General features: G+C 39.9%; 2 protein-coding genes across 6 annotated transcripts in view; one reads left to right on the top strand and one right to left on the bottom strand.

The window, feature by feature from the left end:
• CCNT2 (cyclin T2) overlaps window positions 1-4,596 on the top strand; it is a 34,131-nt gene extending 29,535 nt beyond the window's left edge. For 4 of the 5 annotated variants that reach the window (XM_004004736.6, XM_060410092.1, XM_042243943.2 and 1 more), the window contains one exon: window positions 379-4,596. In XM_004004736.6, the coding sequence (XP_004004785.1) occupies window positions 379-1,806 (1,428 nt within the window). In that variant the 3' untranslated portion in view covers window positions 1,807-4,596. The remainder of the gene's footprint in view (window positions 1-378) is intronic. The other variant, XM_012139105.5, reaches the window with a different exon arrangement.
• Window positions 4,597-4,850: 254 nt separating this feature from the next.
• The window catches only part of MAP3K19 (mitogen-activated protein kinase kinase kinase 19), a 71,756-nt gene continuing 51,936 nt past the window's right edge, over window positions 4,851-24,670 (bottom strand). The window contains 5 exon segments of the mRNA XM_004004734.6: window positions 4,851-11,469; window positions 15,722-16,340; window positions 16,343-16,418; window positions 17,837-17,986; window positions 20,832-23,282. Coding sequence (XP_004004783.4) covers window positions 11,403-11,469; window positions 15,722-16,340; window positions 16,343-16,418; window positions 17,837-17,986; window positions 20,832-23,282 — 3,363 coding nt within the window. The 3' untranslated portion in view covers window positions 4,851-11,402.

Raw genomic sequence — 24,670 nt, 5'->3', positions numbered from 1 at the left:
ATCATAAGCTACATGCGCTCATAATTTATCCAACTACTGTGTCCAGTATACTTTGCTATAAATATGGATTTCTTATTCTCATAGTGATTACTGTGGAAATAGTATCCTCACGTTACAAGAAGGGGAATTAAAGCTAGACAAGTTAAATTCCTCTCTCAGATGCTGGGCTGGAATTTATTCAGTATTTAGTTTAAAGCCAATGCTTTCACTATATATAGTCTTATTTTATGGCTCTAAATAAGATGTTTGTTTACTGGCAATAAAGTCCAACCCCAGGTGATTTTATTTTCATATATTTAATATAGAATTTTTATAAGCAAAGAAATTTATATTAAATTCCTTTGCTGTCATTGTTTCTTTTGTGTTTTATTTAAATAGGCTAACCAGGCAGCTGGGAAACCAAAAGTAGATGGACAAGTATCAGAAACGCCTCTTCTGGGTTCATCTTTGGTCCAGAATTCCATGTTAGTAGATAGTGTTACTGGTGTGCCTACCAAACCAAGTTTTCAGAAACCATCTACATCAGCTTTCCCTGCACCAGTACCTCTAAATTCAGGAAATATTTCTGTTCAAGACAGCCATGCATCTGATAATTTGTCAATGCTAGCAACAGGAATGCCAAGTACCTCATATGGTTTGTCATCACACCAAGAATGGCCTCAGCATCAAGAGTCGGCAAGGACAGAACAGATATATTCACAGAAACAGGAAACATCTTTGTCTGGTAGCCAGTACAACATCAACTTCAAGCAGGGGCCTTCTGCATCATTGCATTCAGGATTACATCACAGACCTGACAAAATTTCTGATCACTCTTCTGTTAAGCAAGATTATACTCATAAAGCAGGGAGCAGTAAACACCACGGGCCAATTTCTGCTACTCCTGGAGTAATTCCTCAGAAAATGTCTTTAGATAAATATAGAGAAAAACGTAAGCTAGAAAGCCTTGATCTGGATGCAAGGGATCATTATATAGCTGCCCAGGTAGAACAGCAACACAAACATGTACAGTCTCAGGCAGCCAGCAGCAGTTCTGTGACTTCTCCCATTAAAATGAAAATTCCCATTACAAATGCTGAAAAACCTGAAAAATACATGGCAGAGAAGAAGGAAAAGAGTGGATCACTGAAATTACGGATTCCAATACCACCCACTGATAAAAGTGTCAGTAAAGAAGAACTGAAAATGAAAATAAAAGTTTCTTCATCAGAAAGACACAGCTCTTCTGATGAAGGCAGTGGGAAGAGCAAGCATTCCAGCCCACATATTAGCAGGGACCATAAGGAGAAGCACAAGGAGCATCCTTCCAACCGCCACCACCCCAGCAGTCACAAGCATTCCCACTCATACAGTGGCAGCAGCAGTGGTGGCAGTAAACACAGTGCTGACGGAATACCGCCCACTGTTCTGAGGAGTCCTGTTGGCCTGAGCAGTGATGGCATTTCCTCTAGTTCCAGCTCTTCAAGGAAGAAGCTGCATATCAATGATGCATCTCACAACCATCACTCCAAAATGAGCAAAAGTTCCAAAAGTTCAGGTAGTTCATCTAGTTCTTCCTCCTCTGTTAAGCAGTATATATCCTCTCACAACTCTGTTTTTAACCATCCCTTACCCCCCCCTCCCCCTGTCACATACCAGGTGGGCTACGGACATCTCAGCACCCTCGTGAAACTGGACAAGAAGCCAGTGGAGACCAACGGTCCTGATGTCAATCACGAGTACAGTACAAACAGCCAGCATATGGACTACAAAGACACATTCGACATGCTGGACTCGCTGTTAAGTGCCCAAGGAATGAACATGTAATCATTTCTTTAGGTCAATTTTTCCTTTTCTTTTTTAATTTAAAAATTGTTAGAATGAAAAACTTCCTCCTGATCTAGCAGTGGTAACACCTGCTGTTACTACCACTGCTTCAATATTTGTAAGTGCTGCTTTATTCTTCATTCTGAAAAGAAGAGATTATAGTAAACAAGTCTTTATCTCCACATATGATAGTGTTATAAATACTGTAAAAGCATGGAAGGTGCAAAACTCAGTATTTCTACAATTGCAGCTAAGAACATTAGGGTGAATGGCTGGCTGCTTCTAGGAATATAAGATGCCTCAAGCATTCGTTTATTTATAATTTGAATACTGTAGCTATTTTTTGTTGTTGCTTGGCTTTTGAATGAGTGTAAATTGTTTTCTTTTGTGTATTTATACTTGTATGTATGATTTGCATGTTTCACTGATAAAGGGATAAAACAGTATACTGACAACTGTTTACAAGAAGGTGGAGAAAAATGTACATACATTTTTGTATGTTTAGATATTACCATAAATACTCAGGATTGGAGCTGCTTGTAAGTATAACAATATACAGAATAACTTTATTTTATCTTGTCAGAGTCCATCACTAATCTAAAACAAAGGTGGCACTTTTTCATGTTAACCTTAAACTCTAGGCCTTACTGGAAGCCACTGAAGGGGGACACTTCACTACCGGATGGGTATGCAGTGCCACAGATGGTTGTTTTCTCCATGAGGCACTGATTCTGCCTTCAGAGGTTCTGACCAGACTGGCTGCTGAAAGAGCCCCTGAATTTCTGAAGGCTTGAAGAGGAAAAAATAAAGTTTACATACTCTTGATGTGAAGTGCATTTAAGTGTTTGTTGGCTTGTTGCAGTACTATAAACACAGAGGTGTTAATAATGGTTATGTAGATTACTGTGATTTGAAAACTAAATTCACAAAAACTTACATTAGTGCAGAATTAGTAAGTTTTTTTCTTAAATAAAGAACTTTAACACTACATATTTTAACCATAAACAGAATCGCTTTTCCTTTGGCATTCAGAATGACACCATGTTCTTAAACATACCCCTCCCTTGAAGTGTGTTTGTGTGTGATGCCATATTTCTTTTTCAGGTAAATGCAGTCTTCCTTATAAAAATGAAATTAAACCTATTGCTCTCTCAGTTGTTTTATATTCTAACAATAAATTAAAAAGGTCACTGACTGTGCATTGTACCTGTATTTATATCTTACGGTTGTTAACAGGAAGCTCTCTGAGGGGAAGAAAAAAGGTAAGCCTCCAGATAAAACAGCTAGTGGAGGTTTTCCATTTGTTTGCACATCTCAGTATATTCCTGTTGAGGTCAAGTTTGCACAGTCTTCTGACTTCTGAGCAAATGATAGACTTTAACTTGTTTAAAATTTGTCTTAAATGCCAGTAACGTGGCTCTGGTTTATCAGCTAATCTTCAATTCTGTGGTAAATCTTTGAGCTGTTGAGTATCTTTGAGATGGGTTGAATTCAACTTCTGTTGAACTGAAAACTGTCTTAATTTTTTCCTCTATGTATATGAATTATTTTTGTTACAAAGCCACTGATATGTGCACAATTGTAATTTTACTCAAGTATGTTGCAGTTGTAAATATTAGAGTTTAATCTTGTGCTCTACTTTTATTTAGCAATTACCTGATTTGCCGATAGCTTTATAATTTTTTTTAAGATAATTATTCATTATTTTGTCAATGTTATTTGAATTTAGGATACTAGGAGTCTCTTTCTAGGGACTTGGCTTAGCTAGCATGTCCTAACTTTGTTCTTGTCTTGCATAACTTTAGTAATCTTTGTCATTACATGTAACTTTGTTGCTCTGTATGGCATACTATTGTATCCATAAACATGGTAATTTTGATACAGTTATACTTTTACAGTGGTACATAATCCAAGGACTAGTATAGAATTAAGAAGAGTGCAAGATGAGGGAGGGAAGGGTTTTTTTTGTTCTTGGTAATTTAGATGTGAAACCTCTACGGAGCTATCATGTGAAATGATACTGGGTGGTTGTGCTACTGTATAATGGGGATGATAATACCAGGAATTTTAATAAGATTTTGTAAAGAATATCCAGAAAAGTAGTGAACTTATTTTCAGTATGACATAGAAAACAATGTGAATATTTAAGGTCTGTGACTATACTTAAACTTCACTAAGAATTTGCAGAATTGTTTTGAGATGTGAGAATAAAGGTAATTTTGTTGAATTTTTTGGTGCTAATGATGGACAGTTAAAAAGGTAGCTAGTGTATATTGTTATGGGGAAGTACTTATTAGTTACTTCCAAAATTGATAATGCTATGTATTCACTTTTCACTCTGTAAATGTAATTCTTTACAATGACTTTATTTATTAAAGGGCAGACAGTTGTAATTTTTACAGGGTTGTGTGAGCTATTCAAACTCTTTAACTTCTAAACAGGATATTAGCTTCTAAAACCACAGTGGGGATAAAATATGGAAATTCTTTTAAGTTTCATTTCCATTAAATGAGAACCCTTATAATTCATAATGCCATGAATTTGACCATCTTATTTGCATAAAATAGTTCATCAGCCTGGTCCCAGTAGGCTCAACCAAAGAAAAAGACTCCAATGAATGGACATTATTACTGAGTCTTCTTGTAAGTAGCCATAAATAAACCAAAATAGTATCAAATTTAGGTATGAAATTCCACATGTGCAAAGTACTGTTAAGGTGATACATTTTTGATGAGATTTTTTAAAATATTTGAACTATTAAAAACCGTTATCTTTAAACATCCTATAAAAGAGTGATTCATTTTGCAGTTGTGTTTTCCTTAGATCAGAGATCATTGATTTGTTACCTTTATGCAGAAGCACATTACATAGAAAGGCTTTACTTCTACCTCTTTGAACTAATTTTTTGATATTGAGCTGTGCCCCTAAATATTTGCCTTAGCTGTTTTAAAATACACTGTTTTCAGAACCAAAGCAAAGGAGTGGTTTTTTCACAGAAACAGTCTCAGAGGCAGACATTATCCCAGAAAACCGGTGGTAGCATCTTTTAGTGGTAAGACCTTGCAAAATGTCCTAGTTCCCTTTTTTTTTTTTCTTTAATAAATGCTGAGGTTCATTTTTTGTTGCAGGTATTTAAATACTGAAAAGTCATGTAGTCACCCCAAGGTTTATCTTTGAAAACAGTACAAGTGCATCTAGATCTCTGTGTATGCAGATTCATTCTTGTTAGAGTTCTTAAGAATCAAAATTTCTACCATGATAAATGGTTTCATGCAAAATGTCATAAGGGGTGCTTACATTACTTTGTGCAAACATTATAATTATGTAGGATATGGTATTTCCTGGCCTGTCTACTTTGAACTAAAGAAATGACTAGTTAAGGTCAATTTCAGTTAATCAAATTTGAAATGTTTCTGTTACCGAATGTCCTGCCTTAAAAGCATTTTAAGCACAAATTTTTGGTTATATTTGAGAACTTAAATTATTTTTATTCCTTAACTAATCTTTAAGATTAATCTTAACTAATAAACCACTGCATATATATGCATGACTATTACATACTCTTTAGGTAGTACCCTTGGTTGGTTAGATTTTCTTAGGGTTTTACATTTACTATGGAAATAGTTTTAAAAAACATGGTAATATCTCTAAGGGAAGATAGTTCTGTCAAGATATTTCACCATTCCCAAGTTTTATCTAAACAGAAAAGCAATTTTTTGTGACCTACTACTGGCTTAAATAGCTAGGTGATTTTTAAGATCTTCACTGAGAAAAATCATAGCTTTTGTTACAAAGAATTCTTTATTCAGCAGTCTCTGCTTTCTTGGAAGGCAGTAGGATTTCCTAACCACATTTATCCAGAAAAATGATTAAGTCCCACAAGTGAGAAAAACTTGGTGACAGACACTAATTTCATGGACCAGTTTGTTTGTTAGGCTAATTTAGGAGTTTATGGATTGGAGAAGCAGCACATTCTGCCCCGTCCTTCTCAGGTGTCAAATTATAGTACCAGTGCATTAATTTGAGGATTCACAACTAATAACCTGAAAATTTTTTTCCTGTAAGCCAAATAGTCAGAAGTTTGTCTTGGTAAGAGAAGTTTGCCTCTGAAACATCTGTATTCCAAGCATTTTAGGTCTGATACTATGCATCCATTTTTTATTCTGCAATGTTAATTTGGGCACAGCCACCTTTTGCTTCTATGACTCCTCTTCTGTTCATTTACCAGTATGTGTTCTGCTTCAAGTTTCTTAAGGTAGCTTGCTAAATAAGCAAGTTACATTGGAAGGTTGTGTGGCTAGGAGTAATTCTGGTCTCTCAAAAGTGATTTACCCTGTTCTCCTGTGATCCATTAATCGCAAAAGTAAATTCTGAGGGCTGATTTCCTTTATTTCCAAGTTTGGGGGAGAAATCTCACTTAAAACCTGTTTAGTGGTTGATTTAACTTGATTTGCCTATTGTTAATTAATGAGTACATTCTTTTTTTTTTAAGTTGTGTTTTTCAAGCAGTTTCACCCACCTAGTTTGAAAAACTTATGTACTCATTTGTTGGCAGCAATAATTGGGATTTCATTTTGTGAATGTACTCAGAACCCCCAAGGACTATTGAACAGGATGTTTGCCAATAGAAAATCTAAAACAAGAGTTTGTGTATATGGCATGAATTCAATTAGACATTGAATTTCATCTCAATATCTATTACAAGGAATTATTAATAAAGTTTGTTTATTGACAACATAAATCCAAGGCTCCAACATGTCTTGTTAATATAAATCAGAAATAACTTCCTGGGAGATGTGGGAAATGAGGTCTCTAATATAAAAGTTAGTCTTTAATTGAGTGACTTCATGTATCATCAAGGAGTGTGTGGCCACGAGGATCAGATTGTCCATATTCCAGTCTCAGCCCCATCCCTTAATGGCTGGTGTCTGGGTAAATGTCTTGACTTTGTGCCTTGATTTCCTAATCTACAAAATGTCAGCAATAGTACCTATTCATTGCGATGTGAGGCTTAAGGTTAATGGATGGTGTTGAAGAGCATCCATTAGAAGCAGGTTGTAGATAATTCAGGAAACTGGTAAAGGCCAGGCCAGGTACAGTAAACTTGTGTGTTAGTGCAGGCCTATGGTTTACAGAATTTGAGTTGTTCATTCAGACTCATACTTTGGTATTTTCTTGTGTGCCTTCTTGCATCACCTCCACAACTAGTCATGTGAAATTTAATCAAATTGCTTTACCCTTGCTGCTCTTTCCAACCCCTTTCCCCTCCACACTGGTTTTCCTGCACTTAATACTTGAAAGAAATTGGAAGCCTGCAGTGCCTTTCATAAAAGAGAACTAGGATAGAAAAGTTACTTTCTCTAACAGGCGTTTTAAGCCTAAATATAAAATAAATGTCTTGAAATCACATTAGATTTGTCTTTATTTCATGTTGATAACACCAGTAAGGAGTGAAAGTCACTTAGTGGTGTCCAACTCTGCAACCCCATGGACTATACTGTCCATGGAATTCTCCAGGCCAGAATACTAGAGTGGGTAGCCTTTCCCTTCTCCAGGGGATCATCCCAGCCCAGGAATCAAACCCAGGTCTCCTGCATTGCAGGCGGATTCTTTACCAGTTGAGTCACAAGGAATAAGGAGCCAGTAAGGAGTAAGGGTTTGTTGTTTTGTGTTTTTTTAAGAATATAATAAATTACGAGTTTTATTTAAGAACATAAAGTCAGAAATTCCCCTTAACCAAAGTTAGTAATCTCATTTAGCAATTCACCCTACTTAATTGTTCCTTCACTTCCCCACCCCCAGCCCCCTGCTGCTTTTAGTATAATGGAGAAAATTGTTCATTTTTGTTTCAGGTCTTGTATGTGACCTACCTGTTCCCTCCCCCACAACGCTACCTCCCAAAGCAATGTAGAGCTTCACTAAATGAGGATTTTTAATCATACTGCCATGAAATTAACAGGCTTATTGAGACCTTAACCAGTGTCCAGGCATATCCCCAAGATCAGTTTTCTTTAGTCTTTCAAGTCATAGGAACAATTGCTTTAGAGACAAGTCAGCCGTGGATTTTCACAAGTTCAGAGTCATAACAGTACGAGTGCTACAGCTCTTCATCAGGGCTGTATATGTAGTTCAGCTTTTCACAGCACAGTGCTGTACACAAAACTCTTCTTGTTAACGATCAATGAAGATACAGACTGCCTACACCCAGTATTTTCAAGTTGAATCACCTGGAAAGCTTTTTTAAAACAAGTTGCTTTAGTTACATAGCTGCTTTCAGCTGAATACTTGGAAGTACACCAGGTATGAGGAATAAAGATGGCCTGGTACATGATGGGAGGCTTTTCATGGTCTTTTTAAGTGGCTTTTTATATAGGAAATAGTACACTAAAGGCCCAGGACTGTTACATTGGTCAAGCAGGAGAGTGGATAAAGTAGGCAGAATCCTGCATGTCCTCCAACCCTGTGCTCTGGCTTTTCCACAGTGGCAACTCTCCTAATTCAGCCATTGAAAAGTGTCCGCAGCGTAAGAGCTAGAATAAGGTAAAGTTAAGGAGGTTCTAGAATTGGAACTACATGGGAAGTTAAATTTCCTTTGGTTGAGCTTAAGACCCGTTCAGTATGTAATGAAATTCGCTTCTGAACATGCTTGAAAACAGGTGGTGTGCCTGGTCACAAGGGGTATAGGCATAGAAGGAAATGCAGTGTTACTAAATGAAAAATGAGAAGCTTTTGAGACCAATTAAGTCATCAGAATCATTGTACTGGTGAATTTATCAGCATCTTGAGGGTTTTTTTTTCGAGTAGTAATAATTAACTGATTTCATTCATAAACTACAAATCTGGGAGGCAGCAGGAAAAGACTAAAGTCAGATCTGGGTAGCAGCCCCAAAGTCACTCACCAGTTGGATGACCTTGAGAAAGTTAACGTGCTTCTGAGCCCTACTTTCTGTTAATAAAGTCAGACTACCACCAACCCAGACAGCCAGAATTAAATGATGTGCCTTCCACTATCAAGAGCTCAACGAATGCTTGCCCTCCCAGCCTTCACCTTTCTGAAATCCCAGTCTTCTTCCAGGACCTCTACCTCCTAAAGGGAGCAGTAATATAAGCTTAATTTCAACATTATTAAATGACAAAACACAAGCTCTTAGGATCAAGACTTGCCTATTAAAAATGTATACATTTTGAAGGTTCTGTTAAATTAGTGTTCAGTGTTTTCCTGTATGGGAAGAGGGGTAGGTTTATTAACACCAACTTTGTGTGTCCTTTACTGTGGTCTGTATACATAGTATAAACATTTCTTAGTCCCTGCCCTTTCTTCATCGGAGAAGGCAGTGGCACCCCACTCCAGTACTCTTGCCTGGAAAATCCCATGGACGGAGGAGCCTGGTGGGCTGCAGTCCATGGGGTCGCTAAGAGTCGGACACGACTGAGCGACTTCACTTTCACTTTTCACTTTCATGCATTGGAGAAGGAAATGGCAACCCACTCCGGTGTTCTTGCGTGGAGAATCCCAGGGACGGGGGAGCCTGGTGGGCTGCCGTCTAGGGGTCACACACAGTCAAACATGACTGAAGTGACTTAGCAGTAGCAGCCCTTTCTTCATAGGCTTTTTATAGTTAATTGCTCCCAAGTCAGATATAATTATTCAGACTGTAAAGAATGCTAAATCCCATACGAAGATTAAAAAACCCTACTTAAGATGATTTTGATACACAAGTGAAATACGCAAAGTATCCCTTCAGTCTTTATCAAATGTGAGGGAAGAACCCTACAAACCAGAGAGAGAGAAGGAAGGTATAGCCTCAAAGAACCTTCTAAACATGTTGGCCAAAGTAAGCTCCTAACTCAGCTGGACCGTGTTTCACATATCTCAAAAACTTCTCAAGAAGCAGCTTGATTTTGACAAAGCTTCACAACTGGTGAGAATAAGATTCCCCTCAAGTTAGCTTGTAGTTATAACATCTTCAAATGATACCAGCTAGTAAATATCTGTAGACCTAGCTTAAGACAATAAGTGTCAATGAAACGTAGATGAATGGAGTCACAGCAAACTTTATCAAGAAGCCCACCAACTTAAGACTTTGTAATAATTCTGACAACTTGTCCCCATTCACTTTTGCAAGGTTTTCTCAGTGTCCTGGAAAGAAGAGTGACGTTAGCAGGGATGTCCTTCCATCAGGTGACGTGAGCAAAATGTCTTAGAAAAAAGTTTACGTGCTGACCCACTCTCCCCTTATCAGATCAATGAGCTTTTATCCCACCAGCTGGCTTATATTCAGCTAGTTCTCAATGCAGTAATGATTATATTAACCGTAAACAAGTGAAGACCTCAAATCATAGCACAAAGCACAGGGAAGGCAGCCTGAGGGTTATGGAGCCCACCTTGTAGAGCCCAGCTTCTTGTAGGTGGGAACTTAGGAGGAGTTGGGGGACCCTCTGGCAATGAAATGCCAAGACCCTTAGCTCTTCCTGTCAATGTTGAGGCCCCTGTAATCTCCAGGGTTAAGACTGCTGACTACGCAATCTGAGCCTAGTGCCTTTCTCCTCCTCTACCTTCTCACCTTCCTCCACTCTCCTTTGTAAGAATTAAATAAGTGCCTTTGCCCACCAAGCAAGAAAATACTTTTTTATACAATTTATTTTGAGCTAATGACATTAGAATTAACAGGCCAAAAAATAGAAGGAAATAGCATATAAAGCAAGAGAATTTGTAGTTCTTGGATAAAGCTGTAAACACTGGAATTTTTCTCTTTTTTTACTGTTTAAGACAATTTGCTCATCAGTTCAGTCGTTCAGTCGTATCCGACTCTGCAACCCCATGAATCGCAGCACGCCAGGCCTCCCTGTCCATCACCAACTCCCGGAGTCTACTCAAACTCATGTCCATCGAGTCGGAGATGCCATCCAGCCATCTCATCCTCTGTCATCCCCTTCTCCTCCTGCCCCCAATCCCTCCCAGAATCAGGGTCGTTTCCAATGAGTCAGCTCTTCCCATGAGGTGGCCAAAGTATTGGAGTTTCAGCTTTAGCATCAGTCTTTCCAATGAACACCCAGAACTGATCTCCTTTAGGATGGACTGGTTGGATCTGCTTGCAGTCCAAGGGACTCTCAAGAGTCTTCTCCAACACCACAGTTCAGAAGCATCAATTCTTTGGCACTCAGCTTTCTTCACAGTCCAACTCCCACATCCATGCATGACCACTGGAAAAACCATAGCCTTGACTAGACCTTTGTTGGCAAAGTAATGTCTCTGGCTTTTGAATATGCTATCTAGGTTGGTCATAACTTTCCTTCCAGGGAGTAAGCATCTTTTAATTTCATGGCTGCAGTCACCATCTGCAGTGATTTTGGAGCCCAAAAATAGTCTGACAGTGTCCACTGTTTCCCCATCTATTTCCCAATTTGCTCATATACATGGGCAGTTGTGCCTGAAGCTAGAGAAGGCTAACTTGTAACTACAATTTTTCAGTTAGTGACATTGCAGGATCTGGTTAAATTGGATTAGATTGACTTTCGAGTCCCTAAACCATCATTTCCACACTGAAACAGTAACAAAGTATCTGTAGTGGAGCTGGGAAAGTCCTGATGTCTGTTCAGTGACTTCTCTTCAAGAAGGAGTGCTTCAGAAGCTGAACAGCAGAGGGTCGCTCATGCTGGTCCCTAAGAAGGCAAAAACATATTAGAATAAGCACCCAGCAACGTGCCTGCCAACTACATGACTCAAAATACCTACTGTAACAGTGGAAGTACAACCTGTGCCTGTCAGACAGACTTGGGTTGAGTCCAGACTCCAGATTTTAGCTGTGTGATCTTAAACCAGGGACTCCCAACTCTTCTCTCATGTTATCCCCGTGTTACTGATAACATGGAGATAACACCTAACTCATTGGGACAATTTTTTTTTTAATGTATATACAGCTTTTAAAGTATAACATAGTAATAATACAAAAATTACCTGATTCAAAACCAGTCCCTACATTTCCATAGTACTTTTGTTCAATTTGTTGGGGTATAATTTATACACAGTAAAATACACTTTTATATGTACAGTTTAATGCACTTTTAGTTAGCATGAAACTTATTTTTAAATTTAGAGGAATCCAGGATTGAAAAGCCCTTTAGAAGTAGACGTTTAAATATGCTTTGGTGATTAATTTAAATAACCCCATTTGGGGTACTCTTAAATATACGTAAAGGGAGACAGTTTCTTAATTACCAAGTGGCGCGAGTGGTAAAGAACCCGCCTGCCAATGCAGAGAGACATAAGAGAAGCAGGTTTGAACGCTGGGCTGGAAAGATCCACTGTAGAAGGAAATGACAACCCACTCCAATATTCTTGCCTGGAGAGTCCCATGGACAGAGGAGCCTGGTGGACTACAGTTCACAAGGTGGCAAAGAGTTCGATACAACTGAAGCAACTTAGTACACATGTGGCGTGGGTTTTTTTCCCTTGCCTCAAGAAATCAAAATGGGGAGGTATGTTCAAGTGGGAGGGGACATAGCTAAACCTATGGCTGATTCATGTTGATATTTGGTAGAAAACAATGCAATAGTGTAAAGCAGTTTTCCTTCAATTAAAAATAAATTTAATAAAACGCTTTTGACAATGAACTGGTCAATGAACTAATGAACTAGTCAATAGTTTTCTGCAGTAAATTATTCCTTGGGCATCTTTTGATTAAATTTGCTACCTTGATCATTTTGGAAGCAAATGACCACGAAGAACAGCCCAGGCAAAAATGAAAATAAAAGTAAAATACTTTTAAAAGAAAGTGATCGTGAATGATTCTAAAATAAAAAATCTCTTCCCTTCCAGAGGCTCTTTCTCCAGTCTTCAAAATATGCAGAAATTTCCTCTCCAAAATGTCCTTAAATGACCGTCATTTCTAGCTGCCATCCTATTTCTTCTATTCTTGCCAAATTTCTCTAAGTTGGGTGAGTCCAATAACTTGTTTTCAACATTCACTATCCTAAATCCTTACGATTTGGCCTACTTATCTCTCTACAAATTGTCCTTTTAAAATTAATCCTGACCAGGAAGGACTTTCCTGGCAGTCCAGTGGTTAAGACTCTGCATCCAGTGCAGGGGGTAACTGGTTTGATCCCTGGTCTGGGAACTAAGATCCGACGTGCTGCACAGTGCAGCCAAAAAATTGAGGGAAAAAAAAGGGAGTAGTCCCTGTGAAACTAAGCATAACCTTCTCCTTACCAGATTCAGTGAGCTCAGCCTCCTTGTCATTTCTGTAGCACTTGAAGTATTCACTACCCTGCTTCTTTCTGAAACAATGTCTGCTTGGTCTTAAGAGAAACTGTTCTCTTTATTCTTCCCCCATGGGGCAACTCCCCTCGCTCCCTTTCTTCCAGTTGAGTACTAGAATTAATTCTATGCATACTGTGTTATCTTCTCCCATGAGAATTTTCAAAAACATTTTCCTCAACCCTCTAATTTTTTCATGATTATAGCTACCAACCTTTTGATTTTCAAATACACATCTCCAATGTTCACTGCTTTCCTGAGCAACAGTTCCTTAGCTTCAAATATTTCCTTCAACTTCCTCCACTGTTCCTCATTCACAACTTTCTATTATTTCTCCCATTATCCAGTTTAAAACCTTGAAATCCTATCATCATCCACCACCAAGTCCTGATTTACCTTCCTCTAAAATGTCTTGGAATCCCCTTTACACTCCCACTGCTTCCATTACCATCAAAGTCCAAGCTCTGAATTCTAGAATGGCCTCCATTCGAGGACCGTCTACAAAATCCACTACCTGACCTTCCTCCCCAAAGACCTTTCTTTTCATGCCGTCCTTTACCCCAAATTCTTTGCAGTTCCCTGCTCTCCACTGCCTATTGCAAAAGTTAGACTCCTTGGCCTGACTCCCCAGAATTTCTGAAACCTGCCTGTAGTAGTACCCCATCATTCTTCTGACTGCTTCCCCAAATTCATTTGTTATATTCAGTCCTTGTTCCTAGTTTTTAACCTGATCATGTCTACTTGTGAATCTTTGAGTGTCTTTCCCTTTATTTATGAATATCCACACCTCCAAGGAGTTATTTTCATAGACAACAGGCAAGATTCTAGAGTCCTTAGGGTCTTTGGCATAGAATTTCAGGAGATAATTACATGCTTGCATGACACTCATTAGGTAAGGTGTATTAACATTCTCCCATGGGTTATTAATGGTGGAGCCCTAATTATGTACTCCATGCTATGCTAAGCAATTACACACACCGTTTCACTTAACCTTCACAATAACCCTGTTAATTGATTATGAGTTGTGTATTGCTTAGTTTATGAAGCAATGGTTCAAAAGGAAAGTAAAAAGAAAAAATTCCACCCTTTCGCTTTAAAGTGGTCTGTGTGTATAATGAGAACTTGAAAAAAAAAAAAGAGTAGCAAGCAGTTGTTGTGGATCAATAATAGATCATTGTTCAATTCAGAAGAAAGTAACCACAGTAGTTTTAAGAGGTAAGACCAATCTCCCAAACTAGTACTGGTCCATATGATATTCCTAACAAATTTGTGTCCCTTTTGTGAGGTATTTTGGCAGACAGGAAGGGGTAGCTCTGTGCCCACAGCTCTGCCTGCAAATCCATCCTGGGATACCTAGGGCATCTCTGCATCTGGGGATGCCCAGAACTGCACCGCTCCCCACCCCAACCCTGGAGTATGTGGTGCTGTCCTAGCCTCTGTGATTCCCTGAAATCAACCAGGTCAGGCTGATTGATATACAGGTGCTGGAAGAAGAAGACAGAGGGCTAAGAGAGACACATCCATCGGCAGACAGATCTTTGGGTTCTGAATATTCATTAACAGTGACAAAATGAACTCGTTCCGGGAGGGACCTGGAGGTAGCCATATTTGCTGAAATCTGGGGCACTAGAATTTTTCATCTAGGAATAAGAAAGCATATCTGTTTGAAAGGCAAGAATTTGTGTTTGGGTATCCGGCCTCCTTATCCTGCACATGCAGCTCAGTGCTGAGACCCCTCGAAGCTGCTCTACATCAAGAGTAGGTAGGTGGGCTTGAGCACCCCTGCCCTTCTCTTCAGCCCTCCTCCACCACACCCATTCATGCATAGAGATACACACACTAACCAAAGCCATCTCTCTGCCTTCCTGCTTTATTCTTCGAATTAAGATTTCATCTAAGCAGAGAGTACCTGGCTAAGAAAAGTGAAAACTACACAAGTGGGTAGTCTCTCAGCTCCCTTACAGTCCTTACACTTTAACCAGAATTTTATTCCATAAATACCAGGAAGCCTCAGGACAGGAGAAAATAGGTGACCTTCTGGGACTTTTCTGCTTCCCCAAACACTACCCACTTGATGCTTGAAATACTTCAATTAGAGATTTGTTCCTTTGACTCAAAATGTTTCCTCTCACTTTAAATGCAAGTGTTTCTGGGGGAACAATACATTAAATCTGTCAATCATTGATTAATCAATTCATGTCATTTCCTTGATATGAATGAATTTCTCACATACTTTCCTGAGAGCCAGTTTTAGGGAGGAATGAGAACACTGGTTCCCCAAAAGGGGAGGGAAGCTAAGCACAGATGATGCCATTTCACCATGGCTAGTCCCTGGGAAGATGTCTCTTTGGTAAATAAACAGATCTTACAAATAAGTAGCAATTCTTGCACATCCATTGATTTGAGCAAGTACTATCTGGACCTGATAAGACATTTAATTGAGACACTTCCCACTTGAAGCATTACCCCCACACCCTGGTACAACACAGAACACATCACCCAATGTGGCTACTCATGATTCTTTTCAGAGCAAAATCACTCCCCACTTGATTTTATAACCTGAGCAGAGCTAAAAATGGGCCATAAATCTCAGGAAATGTCAACTGCTTGGAATCCCTGGGGATTTATCCTCCTTTCTTGCTTTCAGTTTCTTACCTGGTGAGGCATACACGCACAAAGTCTGCTGCGTTTTCTGAGAAGCAATCTGGTAAAGGAGGCATCAGCCCTCGGTGTGCACCAATGTAAAACATGGCTGCCATCCTGTCCATGGAAGCCAGTGGAGGCTTCCCGGTGGCCATCTCAAACACAGTGCAGCCAATGCTCCAGATGTCTGACTTCCGTCCATAGCCAGACTCATTGATGACTTCTGGGGCCATCCAATATGGAGTCCCATGCATGGACTTGAGCATGTCACTGTGGGTGCCATTTAGGCCAGCCCAGGCCAAACGCTTGGCACAGCCAAAGTCAATCAGCTTTATGATTCCAGTTGGCATAAGCATAACATTATTTCCTTTGATATCTCTATGCACCACACAGTTCTCATGGAGATAAGCAACACCTTGCAGAATTTGTTCTGTATATTTACAGAACACCATCTCAGGCAATGGCCCAAAACGGTTTATAATACTAGAGATGGAGCCACCAGGAACAAACTCCATGAAAATGCTTAAGATGTTTTCCTCCAAGCATGTCCCCAAATAGGCCACAATGTTGACATGTTTCAAGGCTTTCAGCAAATCGACTTCTTCCTGCAGTTTCTGATATTCTTTTCTGTAGCTAATTTATCAGAGGTATCCAAAGCCACCTGTTTTACAGCTATTAGCTGTCCTTGGCTAGTAAGACCACAATATACCTAGAAGCAAACCAATACCTTATTATTAAAGATAAACGGTGACTCATTCACAAAATGCCTCCCAAACCCTGGTTTTTCTCTAAGATGATACATCGTTATGTAAATGTGAAGTACTATACTTAAACAAATTGAAAGTTGCAGGGAAGCAAAGATTGGGATAAGTAGCATGGTGAATGCATATCATAATAGCTTAGATTCAGTCGTCTCTAGCAATCTGTGCAAATATTGGGTTGGCCAAAAAGTTTGTTCGGGGTTTTCCATACCATCTTACTGAAAAACCCAAACAAACGTTTTGGTCAACCCAATACCATGTACAGTGCTTGGGCTTTTAAAAACATTTTTTGGAGTAATAATTTTTATTGGACTGTAGTTGATTTACAATATTGTGTCAGTTTCTAGTGTACAGCAACGTGAATCAGCTATGCATATACATATATCCCAAATGGCAACCCACTCCAGCGTTCTTGCCTGGAGAATCCCAGGGACTGAGGAGCCTGGTGGGCTGCTGTCTATGGGGTCGCACAGAGTCGGACACGACTGAAGCGACTTAGCAGCAGCAGCTGGGACTTTAAACGGTATTTTATGCAATTCACAAAATATAAGATATGTCTTTTGTTTTTGCTTCTTGGCAATGGCTCTCCCAACTTTGGGTAACATAACTTGAATTGTTGAACAAAAAGACCTCTTTCCCACAGGACTTGACCCTCAGAGAAGGAGAGGCGAGAAATGCAATGAGCGCCAAAGAATTGATGCTTTTGAACTGTGGTGTTGGAGAAGACTTTTGAGAGTCCCTTGGACTGCAAGAAGATCCAACCAGTCCATCCTAAAGGAGATCAGTCCTGGGGGTTCATTGGAAGGACTGATGTTGAAGCTGAAACTCCAATATTTTGGCCACCTGAAGCGAAGAGCTGACTCATTTGAAAAGACCCTGATCCTGGGAAAGATTGAGGGCAGGAGGAGAAGGGAATGACAGAGGATGAGATGACTGGATGGCATCACCAATGGGCATGGGTTTGGGTGAACTCCGGGAGTTGGTGATGGACAGGGAGGCCTGGCGTACTGCGGGGTCGCAAAGAGTTGGACATGACTGAGCAACTGAACTGAACTGAACCACCCCATGAAGCCTGAGAACGAGAGCCAAAAGGAGAGACAGAGAGGCCAGACTCTGATGACGTTATTTGACCTCTGAAACCAGCTGTGCCCTGAGTCAGACCTACTCCAGACCCTTCAGTTGCATAAAACAATGGACATCCTTTTCTTCAAGCTGGTTTGGGTTGGGTTTCCTATTACTTCCAACTAAAAGATCTCTAAGTAAAAGTGTATATGGAGTAGGGAGGGCAAACAGGAAGATTAGGAAAGAGGGAGGGGTCGAGGAGGAATGGGGTTTTCTATTTTAGCAAGCTTCCTGTTTCACTTACTGTGCCATATGCTCCCTTCCCGAGGATCTCACCCTTGGTCCACAGGATAGATTCTTCATACTTTAAACTATTTTCAGAAAATGTCTTCTTTTCATGTGAGTTGAAAAATCTCTCCTCTTTGTCATATCTCCTGAAGCCATTACTATATCTCTGGAAGAATGAGACAAAAAAAATAAATAAATAAATGTCATCATTACATTGAGTCCTTGGGACAGAGAGAAAGGGCAGATAGGAGAATCTTCCTTTTCTAACTTCGGACCAATCAGAGAAGGCCAAATATGCACCCTTAACCAATCACATAGGAGCCCCCTTCTAGTTAACCGTCTGCCCCAACAACCTCCCCAGAACAACAGCCTCCAATCAGGGCACACCTGAAGGCTTTTTTCCACTAAAAATCTTTCTCACTCTGCCTGCTTTTGAGTCTCTACCAAATGCAAATGATGGTGGTTGACTCCTTTGCTATTATGAGCTCTGAATAAATAGCCTTTGCCTGTTCTATTTCCACAACACACACATACATGCAAACACACACACATAAAAGAATTTATACCTACATTTCCATACACATCCACATTTATACACAAATATACATACATAGGGATATTCTCTCTCTCTCTCTTCTTTTTTTTTCTTTTGGCTGTGCCACATATCTTGTGGCATCTTAGGTCCCCAATCAGGGGTTGAAGCAGAGCCTGTGGCAGTCTTGACCACTGGATTCCCAGGGAATTCCCCAAACCTTCTTTCTTACATACATGTCATGCATGCACAAGCATAACAAGCAAGTATGAAGGTCAAGACCAGCTGCAATAGACTGAAGATCCACGGTCCTCTAGACCCTTGCTACTCAAAGGAGAATCTGCAAACCAGCTCCATCAATATCCCATGGGAGCTCGTTAAACTTGCAGAATCTCAGACCCTGGACATATGGAATCAGTTCTACATTTCAGCGTGATTCTCAAGAGATATGTATCCACAGTAAACCTTTAGAGGCCCTGCCCTTGGGAAATAAGTATCTTTGTAGAGCTTACACCAGGTTTTCCAGCTGTTTGATCAGAACCAAAAATATTTTGTCCTGATCTCCTCTATGAGTTCTTAAAAATAAACGATGATGGTGATGTAGAGGCACAGAGAAGGCCCTTAAGAATAAGACATGGCACAGGATCACCTTTCCTAGAAATGACCCCAGGTGCCTTCAAAGGGCCACATGGTTTCCTCCTCCTCCCCAGCCTTTCATGTTTCTATTCAAACTGAAATTTAAGGACTGCTTGGAAATGAAAGATCACAGAAGGTCAGTTTTTTATTCCAATTGCAGGGTAGGGTTGTGGGCTGATTATATTTACCAGCTTGTTAGCTTTTCTTGAATGTGAACTGGCAGACTTGTAGACCCATCTCAGACACACAGGCGTGTACACATGTACCCCTGTCTCCCACCCAAGCCTGGCAGCCATTCTGCATCACTATCCACCTCCCAGCAGAAACCACGCTCACCATGAGGGTGGAGGTAGCCTTTTATGGCAAGGAATATTCCCACTGTACAGTGATTAAAGGTGTTGGGCTGGAATCAGGATGCCCCTCCCCACCGCTCACTCCCTGCGAGACTTTCTAAACCTCGATTTCCTCATTTGCAAAATGGAGACTTGTTATTACCTCCAGGACTGACCTCATGGAGCTGTTATGAAGACAGAGGGGAGACAGTATAATGTGTTTCACTCACATGTGTCAAGTTCTCACCTTGTGTATTCTTCTGTTCAATTATTTAAAATAATTATTTCTGATCCTGAAAGAGCGTGATATAACCCTAGTTAGCGTTTAGTGAATAATGTTTCAGCTAAACCGAATGCTTCTATCTTTAAAATTTAGGAGAAGATAGGACTTCCTGGTGGTCCAGTGGTTAAGACTTCACACTTTTCCAAAGCAGGGGTTGCGAGTTCTAATCCTGATCAGGGAGCTAAGATCCTGCATGCCGCAAGGTACAGCCAATAAACAAACTCCAAGTCTGTTGAGGTAGGTAAGAACAAGCAAACAAACAAAAACTTTCATCTTAAAAAAAATTTAGTAGAATAGGAGGGTGATATACTTCAGTGAAAACTAAAACAGGCATAACCCTACCACCTGTTAATATTCTTCTTATCCCAACTCCAATGTCAAACAAAATTTTTTTAATGAATTCAGGATTATTGCTTATGTTTTCTTGAGAGCAATGGCTGTGTCTTGTACCCTATCGTGTCTCCAGTTCTTATCCCAATACCAGGAACACAGGAGGCATCAATAATATTTTTGTATTAAAGCAAACCATTTGGCAACAAATGCTCAAGTGCAGGGAGTCTTTGAGAAAAGATCTTTTCGTGTCTTCATTTGTTTTTTGAACTAGATGGTGAGCTACTTCAGGGGCTGTGTATCTCACATACCACCTAGAGTAATGCTTTACCCATAATTATCTCCCAGCTGTTAGTTGTTGATTGAAAATATCATCACCAAATATAATATCTACCTATTTTAGCAAGTAGTTTTGCTACAATAATGTGCCCAAAGTGATTCCAATGCAGTGTCAGGCTAGCTAAATTCTAGAAGTGAGGCAGCATAATGAAAACAGCATGAGAGTCAGGGGACCTGGATTCCAAACTTGCAACCAAACAACGAAACCTTGATGAAACTATTTAACTCCTTAGGGTTTCTGATTCCCCATATGAAAATAAGGGTTTTGAAGCAGAGTGTCTCTGAGGTCCCTTCCCGCCCCAATGAATCTCTGATTATTAGTTATGTGATGTGCGGTGCTTAGTTGCGCAATTCTGTCTGACTCTTTGCAACCCCATGGACTATAGCCTGCCAGGCTCCTCTGTCTATGGAATTTTCCAGGCAAGAATACTGGAGTGGGTTAATATGCCCTCCTCCAGGGGATTTTCCCAACCCAGGGATCAAACCTAGCTCTTCCGAATTGCATGCGGATTCTTTACTCTCTGGGCCACTAGGAAAGCCCGATTCTAGTTATACCAACCTGTATTTTGACATTTGTTGTCTCTCTACCTAATTCTTTCATGGTATTTCCTCTCTTGCTGAGGACAAAATCTTGGCTTTCAGGATCTGTTTCATCTGCCATTATTTGGCAAGAGCTGTTATCTTTCTCATCAAGAGCTAATAGTTCTGCAGCTAGACAACCTAAGAGTTCATCTGTCAATTCTTCATTCTTTACAGAGTCTAGAATTTCTTGGGAAATTGAATCTGCATCATTTAAAGTTTTTCCAAGTGTTTGATATGGAATTGACTCATTAGCTAAACTATCATGATCCAAAAACAGGGCCCAGTGTTCATATGCTTGAGAAGTTACACTTTCTTGTTTCTCTTGGGAAGAGAAACTCCTAAGAGTTTTCGACTTATCTGAAAAACTATCAAAGTCTACATCATTAGTTAAAGTTTGGTTGGCATTTGTTTCGCCGGGAGATGCTACCTTCTGCTCCTCTTGAAGTACATGCATGTTGGAATTTTTCTCACTGGGTACTGCCCAGCTGTTTTCTGAAAGAACAAATGGGGTCTGGTGGCATAGCTCTTCAAGTTGATGCAGATCTCTGAGGCTCGTGGCAAGTATCTGATTGTTAGAAATGTCTTCTTCATCAACAGACTCTTCCATAGAGACTTCTTCAACAATGGACAAATCTGAGACAGGAAAGAAATCATTCTGTTCAGTGAACTGCTCATGAGCCTGAACCAAGTTCATGGGCTGAACTTCTTCTTTGGAAGATAGAAAGTCATTTCCTGAAGACTTACTCTGCCACCCTGGTTCTGAAATGCCATCATGATTTTCAGCAACTTGTAGGGTGCTATCTACAGCCTGGAAATCCTTTTCTTTGGAAATTAAACTTCTGTGCTTTGGTTTAATGCCAAGAGAAGATTTGGGGGGTTTACTATGCGGTCTTTTCTGAGAAAGTCTGTTTCGGCTATTGCTGCTCCTCTCAGTGTGTGAAGATCGGCATTTATTGGTGACACATCTGCCTGATGGAGCTGAGCATATCTCTCGGTGATACTTGTTTTCACGCCGTTCAGCCTCTCGCATGTGACAATAAACGGGAGTTCCAAACATTTCATAGATTCCAGGCCCGTTTGCAGTTGAATCGATCTCTTTGAACATGTCACTATACTTCAGATCTAAGTAATTCAGTCTTGGCTCTGCTGGTTGAGCAGAGAGAGGAACAGAAGACTTTTTTATTCCTGGATTTTTATAGAGGCAAGGGAATGACGGTTTTTTAGGTTTCAAAGCCTGGTAAGCAGATTGCTTCCTTTCTGTCTGTGGCATTCTCCTTTGAAACTTGGGTGGTTGCCAAGGTCTGGGATCCACAAGCCCCAAAGCAGGAAAAACTTGAGTTTTTATACTGGTTTTGTGCATGGTAGTCTTCACGGAAACTTCAGTGGAAATCATGAAATTTTGAGGTGTCCTGTTACTGGTCTTGGTCTTTGAATCTAACTTAATTCTCTGGGTTTTCACCTTATGCCTGTCATTTTCTTGGTGTGCAAGTATGTTGAAGCTACTATTGCTACGAAGGATGCCCTTTCGTTTTTGGAGGCTTGGTTTGGTTATTGCTGGTTCCTTGGGAGTTTCATCTCCAGGGAAATTGATGTGGATAAGAGGCACCATCCCATTCATTTCTGGTTTGGTTGTTTCTGCTACTGATATTTTTGTGCTTGTCTCCGTGCTGCTATGGTCTTCTGAAAGCTTTTCAATGGGGCCATCAGTGACTATATCGGACAAACTTTTAAGAACAGCGTAATCTTCTGAAATATGGTCTCGTTCAATTGCTCCACCTTTAAGTGCTGAAGCACTTTTTGAATCAGCTTTATCATTTTTAGTCCCTTCATCCTGGCTTAGACCTATATCTGATGGCAGGGCTTCTTGGAACTTGATTGGCTTGATATATCCAACTTCTGAATCTTTTTCATAGTTTCTGGCTACTGAATCCTCTTTCTTTCCTGATGAAAGAGATGGAGCGTTCTCTTCTGCTCTTCTCAGTTCATTACCATAGCAGTCAATATCCTCTTCCCTATCTATAGGAAAACTGCCTTCCTTGAAATTCTCCAAGGACACTAAAGATTGTCCTTTTTCAAAGTGAGAGACTTCAATGTTGACACATTCTTCTCTTTCCTTGGATTTCCTACTCACTTCCTTTTCCAGGTGTTGTCTGTGATGGTGAGCCTTCCAAAAAGAGCACATGTTTCTGGACCAAATAGAACCGTCAAAGGATCTGAGAGTCCGATCTACTAACACCTTGAACGGTGCTTCCTTCTGCTTATTTGATGGTCTAAATTCATCAGATTGACTAATAGGCTCTGAGAGCTTAGGTATGAAAGGTACGAGGTGTGGAATATTTCTTTTTCTCGCTTTTTGATCCTCGTGACTTAGGGGTATAGTAAGGAGACCAGATCTCATGGGCAGAGATGATAGTGGTGGCAGAGGGAACTAAAAGGAGAGAAAGAAAAATTAATGAGTGTAGAAACATGCATTTCATGTTAACTGGTTTCAAGTAATGTGAAGAGATTTTAAGATTCTCTTTAGGAAGGGCTTTAAAGTACAAAGTTATTCTGGAGATCACAATTTTAAAAACTAAAATCTCATTCCTGGTGTTTTCTTAGGACCAAGGTAAGATAATACTTTTATAAACTAATATTAATATTAACATTACAAGATTCATGCTTATCTATTAAAAATAAAGCCTCTATCATATAAATTATAAAACATTTATGTTTTTAAAGATTTCTGTTGTCATTTCTGTTTACATTCTATTTTGTTTCTACTTTGTATCTATTCTCTTTTCTGTTTACTTTCCGTGGAATTTGTCCAAAACTTAAAATTCCCACTTGCTGCTGCTGCTGCTGCTAAGTCACATCAGTCGTGTCCGACTCTGTGCGACCCCATAGACGGCAGCCCACCAGGCTCCTCCGTCCCTGGGATTCTCCAGGCAAGAACAGCGGAGTGGGTTGCCATTTCCTTCTCCAATGCATGAAAGTGAAAAGTGAAAGTGAAGTCGCTCAGTTGTGTCCGACTCTCAGCGATCCCATGGACTGCAGCTTACCAGGCTCCTCTGTCCATGGGATTTTCCAGGCAAGAGTACTGGAGTGGGTCGCCAGTGCCTTCTCCAAAAATTCCCACTTAGAACAGCTTAAAATTGCTGTTACATTTATTTACTCTGTGATCATTCACAACTACTCCTCATTGCTTGGCTGAATTGTTTTGCTGATGGTGGCTTATAAATCTGCCATGCTATACACTTCAAAGTTAGCTCCTGGGACTTCCTGGATGGTCCAGTGGCTGGGCCTCTGTACTTCCACCGCCAGGGATGTGGTTTGATCCCTGGTTGGGGAATTAAGTTCCCACATTCCTTGAAGTGTGGCCAAAAAATCTAAAAAGAGAAATTTAGCTCACTACATTTTTAAATTTTCCTTGGCCTTCCAACTATTTTCAAATTCAGTTCAGTTCAGTCTCTCAGTTGTACCTGACTCTGTGACCCCATGGACTGTAGCACACCAGGCCTTCCCTGTCCATCACCAACTCCCAGAGTTTACTCAAACTCATGTCAAATTAATTTTCAAATTAAGCTAGTTTATATTATTATCAGCCTGTAGAGGTCAGTGTAACCCAATATATAATATTCATCTTTTTGCTCAGTTAAGCTATAAACTCTTTACACGTTTCACTGTGGCCTTGTGTATATAGATTTGATACCTAATAATATAGCATAGAAAAGCATAGATCATGAGTGGTAATTAAGAGCTACATGTTTAATTTTCATTCTGTTGCCACCCGCGTGTTAGAAGAAAGGAAAAGAAATCTGACTAGAAATAGGCATT

The sequence above is a fragment of the Ovis aries genome, chromosome 2 (assembly GCF_016772045.2).
Source record: "Ovis aries strain OAR_USU_Benz2616 breed Rambouillet chromosome 2, ARS-UI_Ramb_v3.0, whole genome shotgun sequence".
NCBI classification, from domain to species: Eukaryota; Metazoa; Chordata; class Mammalia; order Artiodactyla; family Bovidae; genus Ovis; species Ovis aries.
This window is presented reverse-complemented; position numbering and strand designations above follow the sequence as displayed.